The following is a 23675-nucleotide window of genomic DNA, read 5'->3' on the forward strand; positions in this document are numbered from 1 at the left end:
ATAAGTTTTCCTTTATAACTTCGTTTGAGAGTAGTTATTCATAAAACTATCCTTTCACGCATCAGTTCTGCATCACTTAAAATTAACATATATCCCAAATGCTAAATAAGTACAAAGTGCCCCCAAATGGTAGTAACGCTAAGCTATATGTCGACAGTGCTGAATCCAATTCGATTTTCAATTTGATTTAGTCGGTCCTTTCGACCAAAGCCCCTTCCTGTTATTTCGCGTCCTGGACATTGTCATCGTTGCAGATTGATTCGTTTCTTGCTTTGTTTTAGCGATGTGAACAGATGCGTCTTTTTAAACGACTCCCACTGTAATTTGTTTTCTAACTTTCTCTGCAGTTCCTGATCGTCAGGGTAGCTCTGCTCCTGTGAGGTTATAAATAAGAGGTCAAATATCTTAACTTAGATTCCTTGGAAAGCAGTCATATCATCTTCAACCTATAGTGTGACGGAAACCTTCTCCATAAAACAGTAAAATGTCGCTTCCAATTTCCGTGGAATTAAATTGGCTGTGTGTTGTTCTTATCCTGTTACAAAATAGTCGATTTTCAAAATTTTTTACTTTGAAAGGGAAAGCTACCTCTCTCCGTAACCGTGTCAGCATCTTGGGAGTTGCATGTTCCCGATAGAACTTCTTGGACATAAGGATACATTCTGCTCCATTACTTACTACGGAGAAACTTGGCTGAGCATCGAAAAGCATATCGGAGAGTCCCTTTTGAAAATACGAAAATCATATAATATCACTAATGTTGGAAAATCTTGAATGTGGTGTTTCATTTATGGGGCATGAAAGAAAATTTACATTTACTTTGTCATTTTTTGCGAGGTACTGTTATGTAATGCAAGAAAGTTAAAAATAATTTCCGTGATAACCTATCTTATAAATGAGGCAATGAATCAATGAACTTACAAAGTATGACCCCTTGGTCAGTGTTTGAACTCTGACCCATATTTGTTCAAAGCCGTCATCCTGATTAAAAAATAAAGAAGAAAACTTAAACTGTGAAACGTGAGGTACAACTGCCAATACTAATGTCATAGAAAAGCAATGCAAACCAAAGAAAATTCTATTTCATGAACAAATGTATTTGACAATTTTGTTAGATTCACAATTTCACTTGAATTTGTGATATTCCATCATACCTCTTTCGTTACGATTTCGTCAACAATTTCGGTTGCCACTGTCTTTCTTTGTCCCACTTGCTCTGGATGTCTTTTCTCTTGTTGGGAATCTGTAGTAAAGGAGGAAATATGTTAATGTTCATTCAATGTAATAAATGCTATATCCAGACCAGAGAAAACAATAGGTCAGTCAAAACAAAAATTCTCTTGTTGATGAGTTAAATCATAACTAAGGTCTTTGGCGGGTTTTGGTGTTTTTGGTGAATTTCTAAAGTCACAAACTGACTCAAAAATTCGTCTTCACTGCAGAAGGGATCTGGTTGATATGCCACGGTGTGTATTGTTTCATGTTTTCTTTTTCCTGTTGAGCAACAGAGACGCATTCACCTTGTGTCTGTTGATTCTCATTGATCAATCGTTGGCCTGATGTAGCCACGTACGATGGAAGCCTTGATAAATGAACCTGGACGAAAAAATCAAGAGATCTGACTTCTGATGTCGTTCAATTATATACACGGAAAATATTAAGAAAAGAATGTAATCACAAGGGTAAACAAATCTATTGGTTATTTAAGCATTATTCCGAAGACTCTAGCTTTATTTGAAGAATGATGTCATTGCAGTGAAGACAAGCCTATAATGAAGGCTTCTTACTAATTCTTGATTTTATTCACTCTAACATTTTTATTTTAAAATGCATGAAAATAATTAAAAGACAAAATGGGAGAACAAAGCAGTCACTGACATTTAAGTGCTGTGATGGAAACACGGGCCGATCTGGACGCCTCCCGTAGACTCTCTTGACGTCATTGTTTGTTTCTTCACTGTTAATTTGTGCAACCTGTTCTTTCGCTTCGTTTTGTGCGGTGACGTTTGACGCACTTGGATGTTCGTGATTATCCGGTTCTTCCTCGTGAATATTCAGATCTTTAAGAAAATGTTCTAACTCATCTCTGGTTTTGCGCTGTTGGTAGTTTTCCAGGGTGCCTTCGCGGATTGATAGGCGCTTCCCCTCCGTGGTTAAGTCCGGAGCCCCTGCATATAAATTACAGAAATAATCACTGATCACTATGCTAACCTTTTTAAAAACCACCGGTTAAGTTCCACGTCACGTGCACTGTAAATTCTTAGAAGAATGTCAAAAGTTGGGGAATATTTCCTTTATCTTTAGGTCAGAGCCTATCCCTCTATCAAAATTGTTGTCTACTTCTCCACTTTTCCATTTATGTCGAAGGAAGCCCCCTCAGCAACGTCTCCAAATTTTCAAAGATCCACAAACTTTCCCTGAATTTACCACTGACCGACGTCCTTGAGTTGTAAGCCTAGTCGACAGGACAGGAATGAGAAAGGTTTACCTGTTTTACTCTCTTTCCTCTTTTTCTGCTCCTTCGTTTTCTTCTTGTGCAAGAGCTTCATTACTGAGCAACTTCCCTGAAATGTAAATAAAAATTGAAATTAAAAAAAGTACAATTATTCTCAGCTTTGAGAGGAGCAAAATGTGTTTACTTTGTCATTTTGTTTTTAAAAGTCGTAAAACATAAAAGCTTTGTGACTGGACTAACCGATTTCACCATAAGAATCCAGTCTGATTTCTTGCTGTTCTTCACCAAAACGTCTCCTCTCCTAGTGAATAAACATCATACACACATTTAGAATCCAGTGCAACGGTTTACGAACAGAATAGCATAAACAATTCATTTTGATGTCTTAGTATTTTGATGTTGCCACTTTGAAATCTTAGCAACTCTTATTATGGCAATGCAATATTTATATTCATAAAATTAGGAAGGATTACTCAGTGTCATGTAACAGTGTCATAAGAGGTTATAAAAATGTGAAATAAAATCTTTGCCAAAAGGTAAACAGGCTTTTATTTAAAAACCCGTCACTTACCCCTCTAAAATCAAACAAGGGTACATATCTTCTTTTAATGGCAGAGTTGTTAAAAGCGCAACGTTAACAAAGGACACTTTGTTGTACAAAGAGAACTCTTGAAGAAAGTGCATATAGGGCATCGATTACATAAAACTGGGGGTGCTAAATACCCCCTTTACGGCCCAAACCCAGTGTGCTAAATCACTGGCCAGCGGTACCACTGTACGTTGTTTTCAGCAGAGGTTTGTTAACCATTGACAGTTTCCATTAGGTAAACCAACTTACTTGAAATATGAAAAGACACATTTCTTTGGATTTTCAGCGAGAAGATGCATCGGCCATCCCTCAAGAAATTTCAGATTTCTGAGGAAGAAAAAGGTAAAACAGTAAGTTGCTAAGATGGCACTGATGGTGACTGATGAAACTAGCATTCGTCATCATCCAAGCTTTAGTTGTGTACTTAATCACAATTACTGTCGACGAACTTTTGGGAAAGAGAGAATCTGACTGAAATGGCTGTGACTCAAGGGTTGAAGTTGGACTGTCACCGTGGATGAACGAAATTAGGACACACTTTTGGGCGAAAATAAACACATACTCATATTTCTGAAAATATAAAGGAATTTAGGATATTTTAGTGGTCACTGAAAGTTGAAATTCATAACACAGCAGTCTTTGCTTATCAAATTCATGTGCAAATGCTAAATTTGGATTACTAAAATTTCCACAGTATCTTATCTTATTTTTCAGATGTCATCATCCTTTATCTCATCAATATTCTGTTTTCAGGATGTCGTCATCCTGTTAAGATTATCGTATAAAAGACGTTTTCATCCCATGATCAATTTAATCGGGATGTCGATATCTTGCCCGTAATATGACATCATCCTGTATGAGATAAAATATGTTAGAATTCCAACAGGTCGGACGGCACTTCCACAGCGTTCTATCTCGGATGGCACTTCCAGTAATTTTCTAGTGCAGCATCAATGATAATAATGATCATAGTATGTATGCTTCAAGTTTTGAAAATCCTACTTTACCGAACAAAGTCACTTTGGTTGGGGTCCAGAAGCGTTTGAAGCCCGCCAGCCATGAAAATTCTTGTGTAATCCTATTGAGAAATACATAATACTTGTGTTTATTTTATATACAGATACAGCTGTACAGGTATACTTTACATCCTTGAGCGGGTGATGGCGCCCTGTATTTTACCTCGCTTCACGGCTCGCAGTTTTATTCGTGGTTTATTATACTGGAGCATCATGAACATCCGACAAAGCAGCACGGACAAAATTGTGGCTACAAACTTGAAGGAATGTGTGAACTACCAATTTACCGGCCACAGTGACCTCATTGAAACTTAAATATTAGAAATAATAACAAAGTGACTAATGACTTCACTACAAAGCGTAAAGGAAAGACGTGTCACCATGTTCTAATAGCAACAGGTGAATACGCAAAACGCGCATGCTTAATGTTTCGCGTGCGTGCTGATAAAAACGATGATATTTAAAAGTTCCTCGACCAATAACGGTGACAGAAAAGTTCGGATTCTTTTTTGTTTTCATTTTATCTTATGTTGTGAAAAATACGTGAAATTATAAAGTGTTTATACGGTAGATATAGGTATGCACAAAAAAACAACAGTCAAAGATATCATTTAGTAAATCAGATCAAGAAAATTTATTTTGTTACATTTTTACCTGTAATTCATGATTGTGATTTTTTGATCACTAAACTTAACGCTTAATCACTAAACGTTTAGTTTAACTAAACTAAGCTAACGTTTAAATTTGATATCAACATTTTGAAAATTTATTTGTTGAAAATTTTGAAAGTACAGTGTAAAGACTAATTTAAGCAGAATCCATTTCTGCTGGACCACCCGACTCACGGGTTGAGCGCGCTCACGCTTTGGCTATCACGAAACCCTATTGGTTGAAAAGAAATATAAGGTGCGCGCACTGCCTGTTTGTGGACATGATGACCCACAAAAATGACTTCTTATTCTGGTCGCCGGTTGATTCCATGTATTTTAGCACGTAAATGTTGCCTTATTACACGTTCTTACTAAATTCCTGACTACACTTTGTCTAAAAGGCCTTCCAATAAAAATTGGTTTTGACTCAATATTCAAGGGGTACTTTTCTGTGGAATGTGGATTTTAGTAAGCTTTTAGAGGCTTTTGGTATGGTTGCATGAACTTGAATGATGATAGAAATTTTTCGGTTTGGCACCCATTTCTTGACTCAGATAATTTTATTCTTGTTTCGATCGCAAGCCATACCATGTAAACATTAAAATACATTTCGTTTCTGAATTTAGAATTTCACAAGTATCCTAAAAATAAAACAGATTTGTGAAAACGTCTGTCGGTGTTTGTACTACCTGTAATGGTACATTTTCATGACTGCCCTTTCGCTTGGGGACCAGGGTGTATTTTCCTACATTTAACATACGACGGTAATATTTTTGAATGACAGGCAACCTTTAGATCAACGACACCATTTTCTTCAACGGCTTTTTTCAACTCTTTACGAAAGAAACGTAAATTATTCCCCCCAACGAGCTGTAAAAAGAGTTCATACACACACGAAAGTAGGCCTTTTACAACCTCGGGCCAACCGTTTTTTTATTTTAATTATTCAGTGCGAGCTTGAAGATATTAGCTCACAGCCGAGTTGGGCCTTGATTGGATACCTGCCAAAATTATTATTAGACCAATGCAAACACGTGACCTATCCTTTCATTGTGCACACGCTCTGCCTAGTCTTATTTTGGAGTGTCATCTCTGATTAGGATATCTGTTTGTCATTACTTCACAGATGTAAAATGAAACTATTTTCATAGTCATTGACCACTCGCAGGGAAAGTTTCAGAAATCGTAATGCATTCAACTTTGTCGAAGGGCGATTCCCAATTGACATGCTACAAAGAAACTATTAACATGACATAAAACGAGGTGATGCCATTTGCTAACAAAGAGAGTTCATTTGCTCTTTTAAGTTTATAGGACGAGCATTTTAAGGTTCAAAATTTTACTGTGAACTTTGCAATCCCGTCTGCCAATGGACGTTCCCACTTGCTGCCATTAGATTTAACTTCCGTTCTTATTCCACGGATGATATTCTAAAAGCCAGGACACGTGTAGACACAGCGTTAACATTCGTTTAACGGCATGTTTCAATTTCAACCGGAGTAAAAATGTAGATGAAAGTTTGCACAGGAAATTGATTTTGTCAAAGAGGCCCTTAGCCGACATGTTGAAACTGGTAGGGATCGACAAATAACGGCTGGCAAAATACAAATCAATGCAAGGTGCCGTATTGACACTTAAGATGTTTGTTTTGTTGGTTTGATCAACCAGGAAGGCAGGCTAGAGAACCCTCGAAAGACAGATTCACTCCAAGTTGTCAATTTGACCACAGCTGGCACAGCAATTTGAGGAATTTTATTTTTGAAGCATATTATTACAGCCATTTTACGTGTCGCCAAAACAAGCACAAAGGCATGTCAAGACAGCCTTGCCATGGTCCAAGAGACTGATGAGTTACTGCAGCCTGAAGGAAATAACTTCTCATGTTATCATGTTGAATCTTTATCTTGGCGTAATATCAAGGTTTACTCACAGCATCGGCAATGCACAGCAGCTCGACTTTGTCTCTGCTTATGACTGTGGATTTCCTCCGCTCTCGATTCACCAAACCTAACTCCTGCAGGACCACATTCATCATTATTAGTACAGAAACATTGAATAAACCATCTGTTTGCCAATATTCTTCGCTTTGACGAGCAACTCATCTCAAATGTCATTGTAGCGCAGGCATTTAAAAGAGCGCATCTAACGTGGTTTGCACCATATATAGAGGGTTTCCACAGTAGTCATCTTAAAGGGCAGCAGTTCTCTTTGTTCCACAGGGAAACCTCCGTTGTGCATACCCTGTGGAACAAAAGCACTGTCCTGCAAGATGGCAGCCATGAAACCGTCTATAGGTCACCTTCAAGCGACGACCTCTTATCGACCACTGGTTAGTTTTTCCTGTTCACAAAATATTTCCTGGGCACCAAGCGAAAATATTCAGTTGTTGACAAATGCTCGTTGCTCTAAATTGCCAATACATGCAATGTGAACACATTTCTTTACCATCGATGCATTGGCCTTAGCTCATTTTATCACTCAAACTATAATCGATTGCTTTCAACTTACCCCAAATGTCTCTCCTCTGTTGAGATAGACCACCGTTCGTGGGTTGTCGCTTCCTTCTTCAAGAACCCGCACAATTACTTAGAACAAAAAAGAGATGGGGAATCGGGATAAAAATAATACTTGTAGTTTAGTTGCTCTCCAGTGTCAACCTACGTAATGTATGAAAGATGAGTTCGATATCAATATACGATGTTTCTTAAACACTTGTTGCACTATACACAAATAAAAGATCAATTTATAAACACAGATTGATACATGAACGTTATCAATTGTAATGTCAAACCACTTTGTGAAAATAAACTTCTTGACAAAATATGGGGGAAATTATTTCACGTCCGAAGTGTTGAAGAACAAAACACAGTACCCGTCGTTTAGTACCAAAATAAATACAAATTACTTATTTCAAAACACTCTTTTACACTGTCATAGTTAAAATCTATATTCAAGCCTACAGTACTATGCTAATGCAATTATAGTAGCGGGAAATGGTTCGTGACTCAAGACTTATTTGTACGGAAACAATCTTCATTATACGAAGTGACGAACATCTGCAGACAGCAAGTGGATCTTTTCTTGATTAAAGATTAGAATGTTAGTATCTGCTTTCGAGTGGTTATAAGTGCAATTACAAACTGCCAGTTGAAGTCTCGGGTTACTCATATCATGCTGTTAACATTAAGAGACTAAGTGGCTATTTAACAATGTCAGTTTGTTTATCTGGGACAAAAGGATTCAGACCTCCTTTTTCGTGTTACAAAACGATGCCGATGAAGTTGAAAAGATTACCATGCAAATTACCTTTTCTGACATAGTTAACCGCCGATTCCTGCCTTAATTGCATTAAATCTATCTTCATTACGCAGTGACAAAGATTATAAAGGTGGCAAGTGCTTCATTTTTTGATTGAAGTGTAACGAATGTTGGTTTTTGAAGAGACACAATTTTTCAAGAGGGAAGGATGTACCAGGAGATAATAAGCGGACTCGTTTTATCATTTGTGTCTTTTGAGTGGCTACAAATTCGATAATAAACTGCCCATTGGTTGTCTGTTTTATTTGTTGATAGTTGCTTAAAGTGTGCTGTAATCATTAAGTGATCATTTGACAATATCAGTTGGTTTGTCCGAAAAAAAAATGGATTTAGACCAGTATTTTGTATTACAGTATAAAAGAATTACACATGACTGCCTTTGCTTCACAACAGTTAATGGTATCGATAGTTTCTAGGGTTACTTTTGAATTGTCTTATCTCAGAGAGGTAGCAATCTATTACATACCTCTTTCAATCTATTCATCACTACAAATGTAATCAAACATGTTGGTTTATGTTCAACTGTTGGTAATGATTTCACGTTTCATATCTTTATTTTCTATAGGATTTTATAAAATTGTTGAAATGTTTCCTATGAACAGGTAAGCATACTCCATGTTTATCTGATCATGACAAACGGTGAATAAATGACCTGCTTTTATTTACGACTACTGTTGTATAGATTCATAACTACCTGTTGACTCCACCTTGTTCAAGTCTTGTTCATACCTGAGCCTGTCATGATGAAATAGAAGTTAAGAGGCCTGTGTCCTTGTCTTAAGATAACCCTCTGAGCTTGGTACTTTTCATACCATCCAACCTTGACAATCTCTTGCTGCATCACAAGTGGAAACTCGGCAAAGGTTGGAAAGTTTCGCAAAGCAATCAGAGTCTGAAAAATCCATGCAATGATAGGAGCATTAACTCCAAACATGACGTCCACATGAAAGTCAGATTAATAATTCTTCATGGCCAGCCTACAACATACTACAATAAAAAAGTGTTAAGACATTCGTTGTTTGTTCCCCATTTTTTATTGTAGACGCGGGGTTCACAGAAATTCTTCACCAGCCTTAGTGAGGCCAATAGAACTAAGATTAAGACTAAACTAAAACATTAACTAAACCTTTCTATATTGGGAGCTGTGAAAGCGCGAAGGTGAACTCGTAAATAAATCAAGTCTGGAGACATCATTATAATGGTTTACTATAGCGCTTTGGAAGCGTCGACATAAGTCACGATCACCAGCACTGTCGAACACATATTCTTCAAAACTAACAGAAAAATTTCTTCTTACACGATACTTGTCTTTCTCTGTCCTTTGATTAAACGGTGAACTCAAAATCTTCCTGCATTCTGCGGATATTCCGGCCTGTAACAATGAATGGAAAAGTAAGACTAAATGTATAGAACACAAAGCAAGCACAATGTTTAATACAGGCCCTTTATAATAAGATCTTTTTGTTTCATCTGGGTCCTTTACTGCTTTTTGATGGAGTTATATCGCCTCCTGGAAATAACTCTCTTTTGACACCTACCATCTACCTGGAGTCTTCCTCATATTCTCTAAATACATTATTTTTGCATGTAAAATTTCATTTCATACTCCCCTGATACAACCAAATAAATGTTGTTCTATTATAAAGACGATTTTTTTTCGTCAGGACATTTTACCTGTTTGTGTGCCTTGAAGTACCTAACATCAAACATCAATTCTTCCTCTTCTCCATCCTTGAAGTATTTGCCTCGATGAGAATGACCACTGTCGTCCACACTTCCAAGAAAAAGTCAAAACGACGAAAAATGATGAATAATTTCCGTGAACACAATGATCTTAACAAACGCTTCAACGGCAACAACGCCGGAAAACCCTGAATCTTGTCCATACTACTCACCTGGATAGCAAGTTTTGAAACTGCCTGTCTTTTACAAAATCTTGACAGACCCAGAACCGAATTTATAATCTTAAAATTGTGATGCGAAAAATTTGGACACTTTGGAATGATGTTTCAAACCAAAGACGAAAAACTGACCTTTGGGTGAGGTCTGTATAATGACCATTCTGTTTATTCAATTTCAGCATCGTGGTTGAACACTATTACATTTTACTAAGTATTTTCCTTGTCTCTATAAATGTCTTTCTGTCGTCTTCTGGGCTTCTTTAAGTAACTTCTAACGATGAAAATCGCTTTGACTTTAATTAACACAGTCATCATGAAGTACCTTCAAATTACATAATCATGTTAACTATTACCTCAGAAAATGATTTTTGCACAGCCTGCTTATAAAGATGATTAGACGAGAATAACTCTTGAACTTGAGGAGTAGCTTCTTCTGTAAAATCCAAGAATCAGGCAAAAATATAATAGCTGGGTGGACCAGTTTTCACGAACAAATACGCATAAGTCCAGAGACAATTTTACTTTCAGGCAAAGAAACCTTTGTTGATTTCTCAAATACGAATGATTTGGTTAAATATTACTATATTCCACAAGTTGGTTCGTGTCAAATATTTTTCAATATTTCTATTTCTTTATTATGTGTTAGCTCGTGAAAACTAAAATTTTTTTAATCACACGTTAGTGTGCGAAGTGCGCGCATATATTTTCGTGTCAGTTCGTGAAACAGCAATATTGTTCATTGAAAAGTTGCACCGAATGTATCAAACCTGGACTTGTGTGAGGGATTATTTCGTGATGTCGGTGATTTATTAGCTCAAGTTGCTAAAAAAAATGCTTATGGCTAAAGTGTTTCGAATCCTACAAAAAGCAAAATGTTTGAGATTTTGGGGGATTATGACACAGTAATTTCCACAACTTCAGGTGTCCTTAAATTCTTGGCAGCCGGGTTTCTTATCTAAGACAAACAACTCGAGATTAACTACTGGGAAATGTATGTCTTTCCACCCGATAGGGATCCATGTGCGATTTGGAGTAATACCATTATCAGTTATAGAGTGTGTAGGTTTAGATCGCTTTACCATGCATGCTCAATTTTTGTTTACAGTTGTGCTAATAAAGGCTCAATCTCTGTGTGGTCTTAAATAGACCAGCTACTAAAAAAAAAGATTTTCAGTTTGAAACTTATCAAGCTTTTACACTGTAAGCTTCGAAAATTGAAAGAACAAAGTGATTAGTTGTAGGCCTAGATAAAAGGTGACCTACTCGTCGAAGTTTCCTGGCTTGCTGAAGTCGATTTCTGAATGTATTTCCAACGTTGCCAGCTGTTAGTAAGCCTCCCCTGGTTTCCAAACCTGTGTGGTGAGATTCGACCCCTTCCTGGTGTAACGGACCGCCCCTTCCACTGTAGGATGAGGCTCGTCGGCCGCTTCGCATGCCTATAGAACCTCTTGGTTCTGATTCACTTGTCCTATCTTCAAGAATGTCCGGTACTGAAGGATTTTTCCTCTTGCAAGTTCTTTTCTCTAACGGAGCCACGTCTTCTACAAAGACTTGAAGACTTCCCCTCCGTGCACGACAACGGGTTCCTTTAACGTTATTGCCCCCGAATCGAGGGTCACTTTTCCGGCGGTCGTTGAATGCTTGACGCTCTCGGTGACGGGATTCGAACCTCTCGGATACAGTGCCGTTGGAGGTCAATAAGCGCAGCGAAGCTAGCATGCTATCACGACGGGACCGTGGCTCAAATCGGTCCAGACTCATAGTAGAGTTGGTAGATGTTAAGTCCCTGTTCTGATGTTGCTGCGTAAGGGTAGAGGTGACGTCCGATATTGACAACGAAGCCATTATGCCCTACGACTAAAGATTTGACATGGCTGCCACCCATGAGTTGGACAAAATGTAATAATGATGCGTCTTTGTGGGGTTTTGTTTCTCGCGCCGTTGTGAAATGATATCCGTTTTGGTTGCCAAGTTATACACACTTTATACACAGTGTACACAAAAGTACTTCAATCTAACAACACACCAGTCAGCGGTTCCCTTGACGGATCCATCCCAGTCAACTCAGGGCTGTATAAACACAGAATGTTGTTCTGAAGATTTCTTCGCTGGCTGTCCAGCGCAGTTACCCTAGGGAAGTGTTTACGTAGGTAAGGGGAGGACAATAAGAGAGACGGAATGCATCCTGGGAGTGAAGAGAAAGTGGGTGAGGGGATTGTCGAGTGACCTCAGACAACAACTACAATTTCAACCACTGTGAAACCAGAGTACCTCTCCAAAGGACGTTGGAGCTCTGGCAACAATAGTCCTAAACTAAATGACAAAGATGTTTGTACATACTGTAGTAATTATTAAAGTGTGTTCAGAAAAGCTAGGGTAGTAGGTTACATTCATCGAATCACCCAATGGTAGGGCCTACTGGTATTTTAGGGTTATGGCGAAGTCCCCCCCCCCTCAAAAAATTGAGGGCAAACAACACTGGGAAACAATCCCTGAGATTAGGTGGCGTCCAGGACAAAAACACATCGAATTTCAAAAAGTATGTGATTGTTATGTACAACAATAAATACATGACTGGGAAATGGGAATCAAGGGGGATTTTGACCGGAAGCTTGAATCCGTTCGACTTGAAGTATGGTACATGTATATGAGTGACGCATATTTAACGCGATTGGCATAGTACAAAACATGAAATCAGTGTTTAAAAGGCACACGAATTGCAAATTTCGTCTTTAAGCAAATGTGCTGTTAATTCTAAAGGACGAAAATCACAGTTTCAAACTTGGACTTCAACTTGGAGTTTGAGTTTTCTGGAATGATTTTAAAATGTCAGATCGCTCCATAAGTTCCATACAGTATGCAAAATTTGTCTCAAAAATCGATGTTATTTCTTATAGACACCTAAATTCAATTCAACTATTTATCCCAACGGGGAAATTCCATGTGACCTTTGAACAAGTTATGTACTGCAGACGTCAGGGAGAAAGTGTCTGTCCCGTAATCAAGTTTATCCTGACCTGTCGTCTTTGTTGAATTCTTCAGTGACAATAGGTCTTTTTCTTTGACAATGAATTTTACGGTGCATTTTATTGTGGAGCGCATCCATCGCTTCCAGATGCTGCAAATGCAATTACACGTACCGTGTAAAAGCCTGTATAACAATCTCTTAAATGTTTGAATGCCAGTAAAAACTGTTTTATAAATGCTTTCCTCAGCCAAAACTGGGCATCTTCACAAATTATATAAAATTGTCTTTACACTCGTAGACCTACAATATTGCCAGGATGCCATGTAATCGAGATGTAATTTAGTTTAAGGAACCGATTTTTTTTAATGGTGGCTGAAGTTTGTTAGATACATTAATGTCAAGCTTTAAAAAACTGCTTTCGGATTGCATGAATTATATATAATGCTTCGTGAACTATGGCAACCCCCCTTTTAAAAAAATGGAGAGCTGTGAAATAGACACAGTTTTAAAACCTTCGTATGGTTTCCAGAGGCCAAGAAAAAAATCTTGCTTCAAATTGTTATTTTGAGCCACCGTGGATTTTACATGCACGTCTTGTGCAAATCAGGAAATCAGGAAATTAAATTTATGGTCTTCAGTTTGTCACAGCTTACAAAATTCCCCTCTTGTGCATGCCGTTCACATCTTTAGTTTATGCAACATTCTCAGCAAACATGATATTATAACTGTTTTAAAATCCATTCATACTGTTGCAAAGTCAACCCCTTCCCCACAATTCAGCTGGTTTTCTGCCAGCATCTGCCCGTAAGCTTGGATTCATCCGAGCACCAGTCACTTTACATGATTTGTGAGTTAAGAAGTCAAGTTGTGACCGAACAAGGTGCGTTTCCACTAAGCAGCGTCACGCGGCATGCAGTGCACTGTGCAAATTCCCTGCGGAAAGACGTCTTAATATAAATATACCCATCTGCACGGGTACAGCGTTTTCAGCATGGCTGGTCGAAATGTAGCTGAGATTACTGTGTTTCTCATTGCATTGCTCTCGTGCGGATTTACACGTAAGTAAGAAGTGGTTTCTGTACCTCTAGAGGACCATCAGTAAAATTTCTTCAACTGTACCGTCAGTTACTTTCTCTGCAATATGCCGCCAAGCCCTGCCCTAGGTCTTATTTTGATGTTTACACAAGGAACCATTCCATGTGCACGTCTCAAGACTCAGTCGCATACATGGATATGATGTCAAGTAGTTGTAAATGCAAAAGTAGTATGAATGTACTCATAAATTTTCGTATGTAGAATGATTATTGCCTGTTTTTATGTGAACGTGAGCCAGGAAACAATTATAGCCTAGTTAGGCCTACTAGTCATTATAGCAACGGCTACTCGGTACAGACAACTTAGGACTGTTGAGTGCATGCCAATACTGTTCCGTGAAACGTGAACACCGCGTAAGACATGTAGAGCAGAACTCAAGTCTTCTGCTGCAAAAACTAAGCTGCATGAACTGTACTGCGAATAATAAAGTGATAAATCCCACCTCGGCAATCCAAAGTGATCGACACGTGAACCATTTTCAGCTGTAGCTCTTTCTGTTGTTTTAAGTGATGTGAAGAGATCCATTTTTCATGGTACAAAAACAATTAATTACAGCCTATTTTTGTTACAACGTGTGGAGCTCGCGTAGCGTATCACAAATGCATGGTTGCCTATTTTTTTATCGTTTAACATGAAAAACCGTTTGACATTGAAAAGCCAGGCTTACATCGGATTAATAACAAGACATGGTCGTGGTACAGTGCTCTAAGTGGGGGAGTAAATCTGCTAGCATTTTGATAAGGTTACGCAAGAACATTCAGCTTTAATTTCGAACTGGTCAAGTCTGATTCCATGGAATTTACTGAAGATAGTGGGGCAGTTTCCCGACTTATCGCATTTAAGCCGTGTCTACACACTTACTATTCCTCTGTAAATACCATATGAAACAAAACGAATTACTAAATATGGAGGGCCTGACGTTTCGATCCTAGCAAAATCTTTCTCAAAGGCAAAAGGGGTTAAAATTGTCTGTCAGTATTGAACATTCTCCTACCCTTTTTTTCCAAATAGAATGAAACTTATTTTATTGGGAAATAAACGAGCGGTATTGGTTCAATGGAATGTAAAATGAAGCAGAATAAATGGCCAGAACCATGTTAATTTCTAGTTGGATAAAAAGTGGGTATATCCATATACAATTATTCATTCACAGTCGCGAGAGATATTATATTCTTATGGATAAAAATTACGTGGTTTTTAAATGTCACATTTGATTTCAGTTTACACGCAAATAGTGATTTTTTTGATTAGCGTGAATTCCCGCAGCTTGTTTTTATGAGTTCAACTCGTCACCTCTGACAAGCTTACATGTTCTCGCCAGATTAGTTGTCACATTTCTGTCTGTTTGTTGGGTGATTACATTTTTACGTCTTTTATCACTGGTTTCCTACTGTATACATCCAACGCGAACTCTAACCTCAAGTCGGTGAAGAGAGTAAAGACGGTGAAATTTAAAGGTGAGTAGGTTGACGCACGTGGGGTCGTTTGATCGTGCCTAACCTACCCGATTTTGATTTTCCTTTTGAAACAATACGCACGAGCTATGATATATAACGGTCGCAATACCGAGATAACCTTGCGTATGTTCATTTTCTGCCAGAGTAGCTCTGGTATGGGTAATTTGAATCCACTGTTTCATTACTCCTCTATGACAATCATCTGGAGGTATTTTGATCACAGGCCAAACGCCGTTAATAGATTTTAGCGAGTCTGCGGTTGGTGACTGATGTAAGGTGTGCTGACATCTTTACGCCAATTTTACTGCAAGCTATTTGCTTTAGGGGACTTGGCGATGACAGCTCACCTCGAATTCCAATTCACTCCCTGATAGACATATTCAGGTGAAAACTTTAAACGTTTTGCCGAGTCCCATTACTGTCCGCAGTTTATTTGTTTAGGCTACTCTGTGACTGTTGCAAAAAGATATGCAATGACTTCTGGCATGAATGTGGTCCAAGTTTGGTAGGAGGGGCATTTGATAAACTTCATTTTTTGGGTGTGGCGTTCTCTGGCTTTCGTACGGTTGCATTTTCACTGCAACAGTCCCCTCCACATTCTACGAGGGGAGGCGGGTTCGAGGACTTTGGGTGGAGGTGTGCTTCATGCCCCTTTGTTTATAAACATGACACTCCTTTGAAGGATTAAAAGTCGGGTTGCGGGCTTTGGGCGGGGGTGTGCTCCATGCCCTCTTTGTTTATATACACGTACATGACAATGCCGTGTAGGCTGTACCACCGTATTAGAATTCCATTCTCGCCGAGCTACAGAATGCAAAATTTGAGTGTCATAAAAAGTGAGTGTGTTCTCGCGAATGCACGAAATTTAAAAACGTACGCTTGACGATGTTTCCTAGTTATACGAGTTTTATGAGGTTTACAGACTGATCATTGACAGTAATAGTCTACAGCCTTCCAATGAAACGGGTGAAGTCCAAACTATTTGATCGTGTCCTTGCATGAATGAAGTTAATTTTGTTCGTCAGTTGTCTCAACCAACATTAGTCAGCTGGTTTGCAGTCCAAACATCGCCGATTTCGTGAAGGTTGAAGTGACACATTTTTTGGGGCGAGCTTGTTATCATCACACACCTGTCACTTTGACTCACCCAGCAACAGTATATGCCGGCCCTCGAATAAAATTAGTCATAATTGAAGCATAGGTTTGTGCTCTGTGATAAAGTCTGCACAGTTTCAGAATTCCACAAAATGTCTGTTGACAGTACCGATGACTAACGAATGTAGAAAGTTCTTATTAGAACTTTTGTAAGTTCAAGGTTATCTATGTTAGCTGTTTCCTACTTAAAGGAAAAGTGCACGTGAGAAGTGTTTGTTGACTCTCAGCAGGAGTTTTCTATATTTTATTCATCTTCACAAAATATTCAAAATGTTTCCACAAAAGAAGATACGTCTGAAAGACATTCAGAATTGTGTCTTTACTAAATGTTCTTTTCGTTAAAAAACCAGGCCTGTTGAAGACCTTTGATAGTTTGCTGAACTGCATTCAACATGTGCAACTTCCTATGTCTATTGCTAACTCATGGGGTGAACCAGGGGGGGGTGGTCATGGGGCGGTACATATCCCTCACCTTTTTGTATTCTTCGTCATTTATTACAGCCCAACAGATAGATTTTCCAAAAGGTAATGAAAACGAAAAATAAACAGTATACAATTTTAAAAAGCACTAGGTCCTCATCAGGTCAGAGCACACGAGCGCACAAGCAAGGTAAATCTTTATAAGGAACAGCGCCCTCTTTTAATGTGATCTTTTTCACTACCTTCCTTTTCAAATTTCTACGGCTGAGCAATTTTAAGATTTTGCCATCCCCCAACCTCCACTCGTTGGCATTGTTTCTAGCCGTTGCTCACTACCACATTGTTTCTTCAAAATGACGATACTGTTAAGACAAGAACCAAACCATTAAGACAGGGTGAGTTGGATGCCTGCTCTTATCAGGAAAAATAAGTGTTCATTAAATTATGAAAGACAATTTATTTTAAATAACCAAATTTTCTCCATCTGATTATAGGATGGGCAGTTGTGTGCCTATAACGAGATCGGTTGGAGGTGTGGGCTATAACCAAATTATTTTGTGGATCATGTGTATACGTTTTCAAAGGCAGCAGCGTCTGGGTGCCTCCTTTCTGAAGAAAAATCTCTTTATAGTTTCACAATAATTTGTTGAAAATGGCTCAATATTTACTTAACCCCCACCAAGCAAAAACCTCACCTTGACCAATGACTTGAGGCAAAAGTAACGATATCTGAAGAATTTCTTTTCAGGGGGCCTTAGCTGGTTTCGATTGCTGTCGTAGAAAGGTATGCCGACAAGACGAATGGGTGCTTTTATGAAATCTACTTCGTGAACGGAATTCTGTACTGTAACAAATCAGCCTTTTAAATTTTAATGAGCAGTGTTAGCCTTTTAAAACCAGATATTCGAGTTAGCATTTTACCAAAGCAATTAAATGTTTAATTATCTGTACGAGATGACCTTAAGATCTAACTCTGAAATCCTTTTGAAATAATTACTAGCTGTGCTTGTACATTTTTTGTTTTCAATGTGACGATCAGATGCCGCAGATAGACTTCCCATTTCTGCTCAGTTGACTCATATGCAGTCTCAAATTTATATACTTCGTCGGGATGTGGACCAACTGCTAGCGGAACTACATAGAACACGAGACCCGGAACCAGTTAATCCAGAAGGTAGGGAGAAGATACCACTGAGTGTGGAGTGTTTATATTGGGGGAAATAGAGATAATTACCTATGCACAGATCCTACGACACGGGCATAAAATGCCCAGACAAATGAGACCAAAGGAGTTGTTTCTCTTTGTCATTATCAGCAAGGAAGGCCGGTCGGTACTTCGATAAAAACCTGCTGTCCATAGTTGCATCCCTTATTTCGCCGACCCAAAGCCCCCTTTTCCTGAATAACTAGGGTTAAATAGGACGGTGCTGAGTGAAACGACGGGTTTTGTTCTTAACTTTAGAAAATTCTGTTTCACTTACTTATTAAAGTCTTTAAAAAATTCCTTTGGAAGAGCTTGAGTTAAAATATGAAAACACGGGAGAAAACGGGAAAGAATTCGACAATTAAAGGGGATAAATTCCAAAACTCATTTTTAACGATACTTAATATGGTAGAGGCTCGTTGTGATTGTTTGAATTCGTTACTTAAACGTGTTAAATCAAAACGGTCAGCTCACACATTCCGACTGTGGATTCAAGATGTGCAATTTCTAATGAGAGAAATGTTGATAACATCAGGCTTTGAGACCCTGGTCTGACAAAGAGCAGAAAAGTCCATGATTGAGATTCCTCGGCTATGTAATTTTATCTCCATAGGTGATGGCAACGTGTATGCTCATTGTAGAATGGTTCCCAATGGCATCTATGACCCAGACACGTATGAGCCTATCGTTGGAGACATCAACATGAGGCAAAGGGTGCGTACTATGGCAATCATTCGGCAATGGATATAATCAGCAAGATTAATTTGAATTGTTAGAACTTCACAAAGTTGTCTTAAACTATACGAATCATTGGTCAAAAAAATCTTAACACTTGTATGATTAATATAGTCCTGTGATTACAAAATGAACTGTTATAACCATTGGGAATCATTGTTTCGAAGTTAGTTAAGTTTTGAGTTAGCATTGATTATTTTAAGGTTTAAATGCCACTCATTTACAAGGCAAAATAGGTGCACCATTAATTTTCGTAAGCTGACTGAACCGAACTTTCAGATACAAGTCACTTTAATGCTCCAGGCAAACTAGTTAGTACCGTCGGAAACGTCTTACTCTTGGGGGTCGCTGCTATTCCTGGCATATACGTGAACTGTTTGACCGACGAAGTTTGCTCTGTGCACTTCCTCCAATTTGTCACATCCCGACGCCTGTACAGAGGAGGGCCCTTGCATCAAAATATTTGTCTAACAAGAAGTTGGCCAGGTTTCAACCCATGAGGGCGCGTCTGAAAATATTGCGGCAGGAACCAGTAGTAATGCAGAGGTGTACATGTACATTCGTGACCTGTAAAACGCGTCGCAAAAATAAGCTATGGTTCATTGATTCTCAATTTTTGTGTGTTGCATTATCAACTGCACGTATACAGTGCAAGCCAATAATACTTAAATTCTGTTCAGTTAAAAACCACATTTCCTAGTTCAAAAGTTCGCAATCCATGGTCCTATATTCCAGAGTATCAGCTATGAGACCGAACTTCACGCTACAATCTCGCATTAAACAGGCAACATTGGTAAAGCTTCCATTTTATTCCACCTAATGTAATCAAACACTGAAAAAATATCAATGACCAGAGACCGATGCACTCATGACAAAACTAACTTACTTGTGACTCATTTATCAAACCTTAAAATTTCAAAAAATCTTGAATACCGCGGATGATTCTAAATAGTGCGTATCGTTTACCAATCAAAGAACGTGAAATCTGTCGACCCTTTCCAAACACACATGGGGGTCGACAGATTTCGCGCAGTGTGATTGGTCAACGTGTTGCAAACTCTTGGTGGCGCACTTTTGTGGATCACCCGTATTATATTGTTTTCGGAAAACAAATTTTCAGCTTTCTTGTTTTAACATGACAAACCACAGTTTTTGGTTCTCGTTTGATCGACACATTGACTCATTTGGCCCATTTTGTTAAATTACTATACGAACTTTGAGTTTGTAAAAATAATACATTAAAGCTGAATTCCAAGATTGCCATCAACAACTTGGGTAAAATTAACTCAGAACAGATCCTTGAGCAATGTAAAAAGTATTAAAGGCCTCATTATTATCATAATCTGAGGTTATCACTCACGATTTTCGGTTCAATATCCAGGCAGTTGGCGGTCAGATGGACGTCAAGGTCTTCCTATACGGGTTTATGACTCCTAAAAGCGTGCATGGCATACATGTTCATACCTACGGCGACTTGGGAAACGGTTGTGGGTCAGCTGGCGGTCATTATAACCCGGGTGGAAACAATCACAGCGCCCCCTACGACAAAGATAGGTATGTTTGCACTCAACTGAAGGCAAGTTCTAGAACGGAAACATTGTAGAAGGGTTTTTCTGCCATTTCGGGGTATTTTAACATGTTGGCGGTATTTTTGTGCGGCATTGCGAAGGAATTACCCACTGGATATGTTTATGTTTATTCAAGATCATGGAAAATCCTAAAAATGGCTGATGGATAAGAATGACTGATAGTGGATGTCGAAAATGCGTTTACTCAAAATGTTACGGTATGGCTATGGAGCGTCAAAAGTGCACAACCCCATTTTCTGCTGATAGATTTTCTGGATTTTAGACTTTTCGTAAAGCTTTTTCCAAAAACACAATTTTCCGCTAGCAAAAAATTGGATTTTACTTTAACAAGTCTTGTGGCGAGTGGACAACCAAAAACTTCAAATTCAAACTGGCAAAATTACTGTCATACTCCAAAAGTGGACAATCCCATTTTCTCATTTTCTGCCAGTAGATTTTCGGGTTTTTTTAAAGTTGCACCATACTTTTTCAAAAATCCCATTTTTTTACTGGCAGAAATTTGAATTTTACTCAGACGACGGCGAGGTGGTCCAAAAGTGGACAAGTTGAAAATTGAAAGGACACTTTTCTCCCTACGTTGAAATGTAACAGTCTTAAGAAGATTGGCATCACCCGACCCAGGAAAAAAAATAATGTAATGTGGACGAAAGTTTGGAAGCGGCTGCCTGGGAAGTGGAAGAGTGACAGTCCTTCGTAGTACAGCAACTTGTAGAGCCAGTCCTTCGTAGTACAGCAACTTGTAGAGACGGTCCTTCGTAGTACAGCAACTTGTAGAGCCAGTCCTATTGCATTAACCAACCGGTCGTTGACGGGCATCAGGCGTCATTTGGACACTCCCTTGTTATTGGCCTTTATCATGCAACTTGTATTTCCATCTCTGTATAGCCGATTTTGTGAAAAAGATTGGGCCCTTTTTTAAGATATTCAGATATAAGATTTGTTATACAATCCACCACCCATGTATTTCACAGTACATGCATCCGACGACTGCTCTGGGCCGTCACTTGCAAGTTTGTGTTTTCATTGCGTTAATATGTCTTCACATTGACACTTTGAATCATTTGTATTAATAGTATGACCCAGGCCTCCACTATATAACCACCCACTTGTATTTGATGACTTGAACAAAGATTTGAATGATAAATATTAAATTAAATCTTTGATGTCATATCAGTGACCGACTGGTGCACTGACTGAAAGATTTATTGGCTGAATACGTGCTTTGGAATTTGTGGGGTGTCAAAATTAATTCAGCAAGTTCACGTTGCATTTTAATGTTTATCATTTTACTTTCTCTATTTTCCCCTTTTTGAACCTCTTGGTTAACTTGATTAAACAGCACTTAGCTTCTTCTCTTGACATGACATTTTTTCAATTCAGACCTTTTTTCGGTCCACAACAAATTCAATTATACAACTGGACAGGACATGGACACGGTGGTTTATTACAGCTAGCATCTTTTAGGGGCATATCACCATGCGCTCAGTTATTAAAAATGTAATTGTTCGACGGAAAGCCGCCACTGTCATTCTAATTACACGGTGCACTGGGAAGCCGTAGCGTTAACATAGAGCCTAAAAGTAAAAGGTCACGCAGCGACCTTCCGGAACCCTTGCGCGATCTAATCTTTGGAAAAATAATTCCTTACTGGAACCACCCCATGAAACACTCATGTTAGAATTTTACCTTTGTCTTCCTCAAGTAATATTTTGAAAGAGTCACCTGGAGATGGGTAAAAACGAATTGAATAACGACCTTTCACGTCCAGCGATGTCGTATCTAGGTCACCGTTGCATGAACAACATGCACGTTTGTTTTCACTCGCCGTGCTGTCTTGAAAACGAGATTGCACAACCTTGCAAAGATTTTACCTACCTGCAGTCGATGTGTTCCAGATTCTGTTGTGCTGACATCATGCAGTTGTTGTCAGCAAAGGTTAGATAAAATATTAGAATCTTTCGTGAAAGTAGAATATTGCTTTATGTTTATTACCTTATAAATTATCAAAATGTGTAAAATATTTTAATCTGTTTTTATTTTGGTTTTCACCCACAGACTAATATTCATTTGCAAACGAGACTGTCGTATTGCGCTGTTCTTCATGTATTTTAGATTTTCGGAAGTGATGGGTCAATTTTTGGCAGGCTATTTCTCTTTTAGGTCAAGTAATTTTTCAGTTTCTATAAATTATATCAACAAATATTTTTCGATTTTTAAAGAAGAAACTGAACAAAATATATTACAAATTCTAAAGTTCTGCACGTTATTTTTCCTATCTAAGGGTTCAGGAAGCGCGCCATCAGGCTCTATTGGCTGCCCATCTTCCCAAGACCGTTCCATTCTGAGCGTAGGAAGCACTGCGGTCGTTTCAGTTTTCCACTTTTGGACCACCTCGCCGTCATCAAAGTAAAATCCAAATTTCTGCCAGCAGAAAGTTGGGTTTTTATGAAAAGGGACGGTACAACTTCAAAAAACCTTAAAATCTACTGACAGAAAATGAGAAAATGGGGTTGTCCTCTTTTGGAGCATCAAATAAAGTTTGCTAGTGGAAATCTGAAATTTTAGTTTTCCTTTTTAGACGCGCCACGAGTTGTTAAAGTAAAAGCCTTTTTTTTGCTAGCTAAAAATTGCGTTTTTTGAAAATGCTTTACGCAAAGTCCAAAATCCCAAAAATCTTCTTGCCTTAAATGAGAAAATAGGGTTGTCCGGTTTTGACGCTCCATATTTGGCAGCTAATGAAGATAACAATGAATGATAATGGTGATGGATGACAGTGCATTAAGAGCAAACGGAGGTGATGAGGTGACAGTAGTGGTGATAGGTGAGAGTGTTGACCAGTGGCGTAAATCTGTGCCGGAAATTGGGGGGGGGATTGGGAAAGGTGGGTGGGGGATGACTTACCCAGCCATGAAACTTTGAAAATTGGGGGAGGGGATTACTATGTAAAGGTAAATGTTCATGATATTGATGAAAATCTGTCATGTATTTAGAAGGGCATAATCATTTATGGCGTTTTAAACTGTTTTCTTTTTTTGAGTGATATTGAACGCATTTTGGTCGATGGAGGTCTAAAAAATTCTTCACAATGCGCTTTCTTTTTTGCTCACATACAAAAAAGTGTGT

General features: G+C 38.5%; 2 protein-coding genes across 3 annotated transcripts in view; one reads left to right on the forward strand and one right to left on the reverse strand.

The window, feature by feature from the left end:
- Positions 1–14569, reverse strand: LOC110984339 (uncharacterized). Of its 2 annotated transcripts, XM_087135945.1 has the most exons (18): positions 14435–14569; positions 11193–11729; positions 10283–10362; positions 9703–9802; positions 9326–9400; positions 8758–8920; positions 7219–7295; positions 6641–6724; positions 4052–4122; positions 3294–3371; positions 2696–2756; positions 2489–2564; positions 1879–2168; positions 1521–1596; positions 1155–1243; positions 922–981; positions 589–723; positions 1–374 (listed from the first exon to the last, which is right to left on the reverse strand). In XM_087135945.1, the coding sequence occupies exons 2-18, from the start codon at positions 11688–11690 to the stop codon at positions 243–245; spliced, it is 2145 nt and encodes a 714-aa protein (XP_086992071.1). In that variant the 5' UTR covers positions 11691–11729; positions 14435–14569; the 3' UTR covers positions 1–242. The 2 variants fall into 2 exon arrangements, with proteins under 2 accessions (XP_086992071.1, XP_022100115.2); XM_022244423.2 differs by lacking the exon at positions 14435–14569 and having other exon boundaries at positions 11193–12580.
- The window catches only part of LOC110983835 (superoxide dismutase [Cu-Zn]-like), a 12335-nt gene continuing 2406 nt past the window's right edge, over positions 13747–23675 (forward strand). The window contains exons 1-4 of the mRNA XM_022243420.2: positions 13747–13955; positions 18064–18198; positions 18842–18942; positions 20345–20517. Of these exons, the coding sequence (XP_022099112.1) occupies positions 13889–13955; positions 18064–18198; positions 18842–18942; positions 20345–20517 (476 nt within the window). The 5' untranslated portion in view covers positions 13747–13888. The remainder of the gene's footprint in view (positions 13956–18063; positions 18199–18841; positions 18943–20344; positions 20518–23675) is intronic.

The sequence above is a fragment of the Acanthaster planci genome, linkage group LG04 (assembly GCF_054643075.1).
Source record: "Acanthaster planci isolate LZ-2023a linkage group LG04, COTS_SCS, whole genome shotgun sequence".
NCBI lineage: Eukaryota > Metazoa > Echinodermata > Asteroidea > Valvatida > Acanthasteridae > Acanthaster > Acanthaster planci.

Coding starts and splice junctions, on each gene's coding strand:
- LOC110984339 (XM_022244423.2), bottom strand. CDS start 11,774: ATGGCTTCGTTGTCAATATCGGACGTCACCTCTACCCTTACGCAGCAA. Junction 9,803..10,282: donor TGCAAAAATCATTTTCTGAG/GTAATAGTTAAC, acceptor TTTTCTTGGAAG/TGTGGACGACAGTGGTCATT. Junction 982..1,154: donor ACGAAATCGTAACGAAAGAG/GTATGATGGAAT, acceptor TTTTTTAATCAG/GATGACGGCTTTGAACAAAT.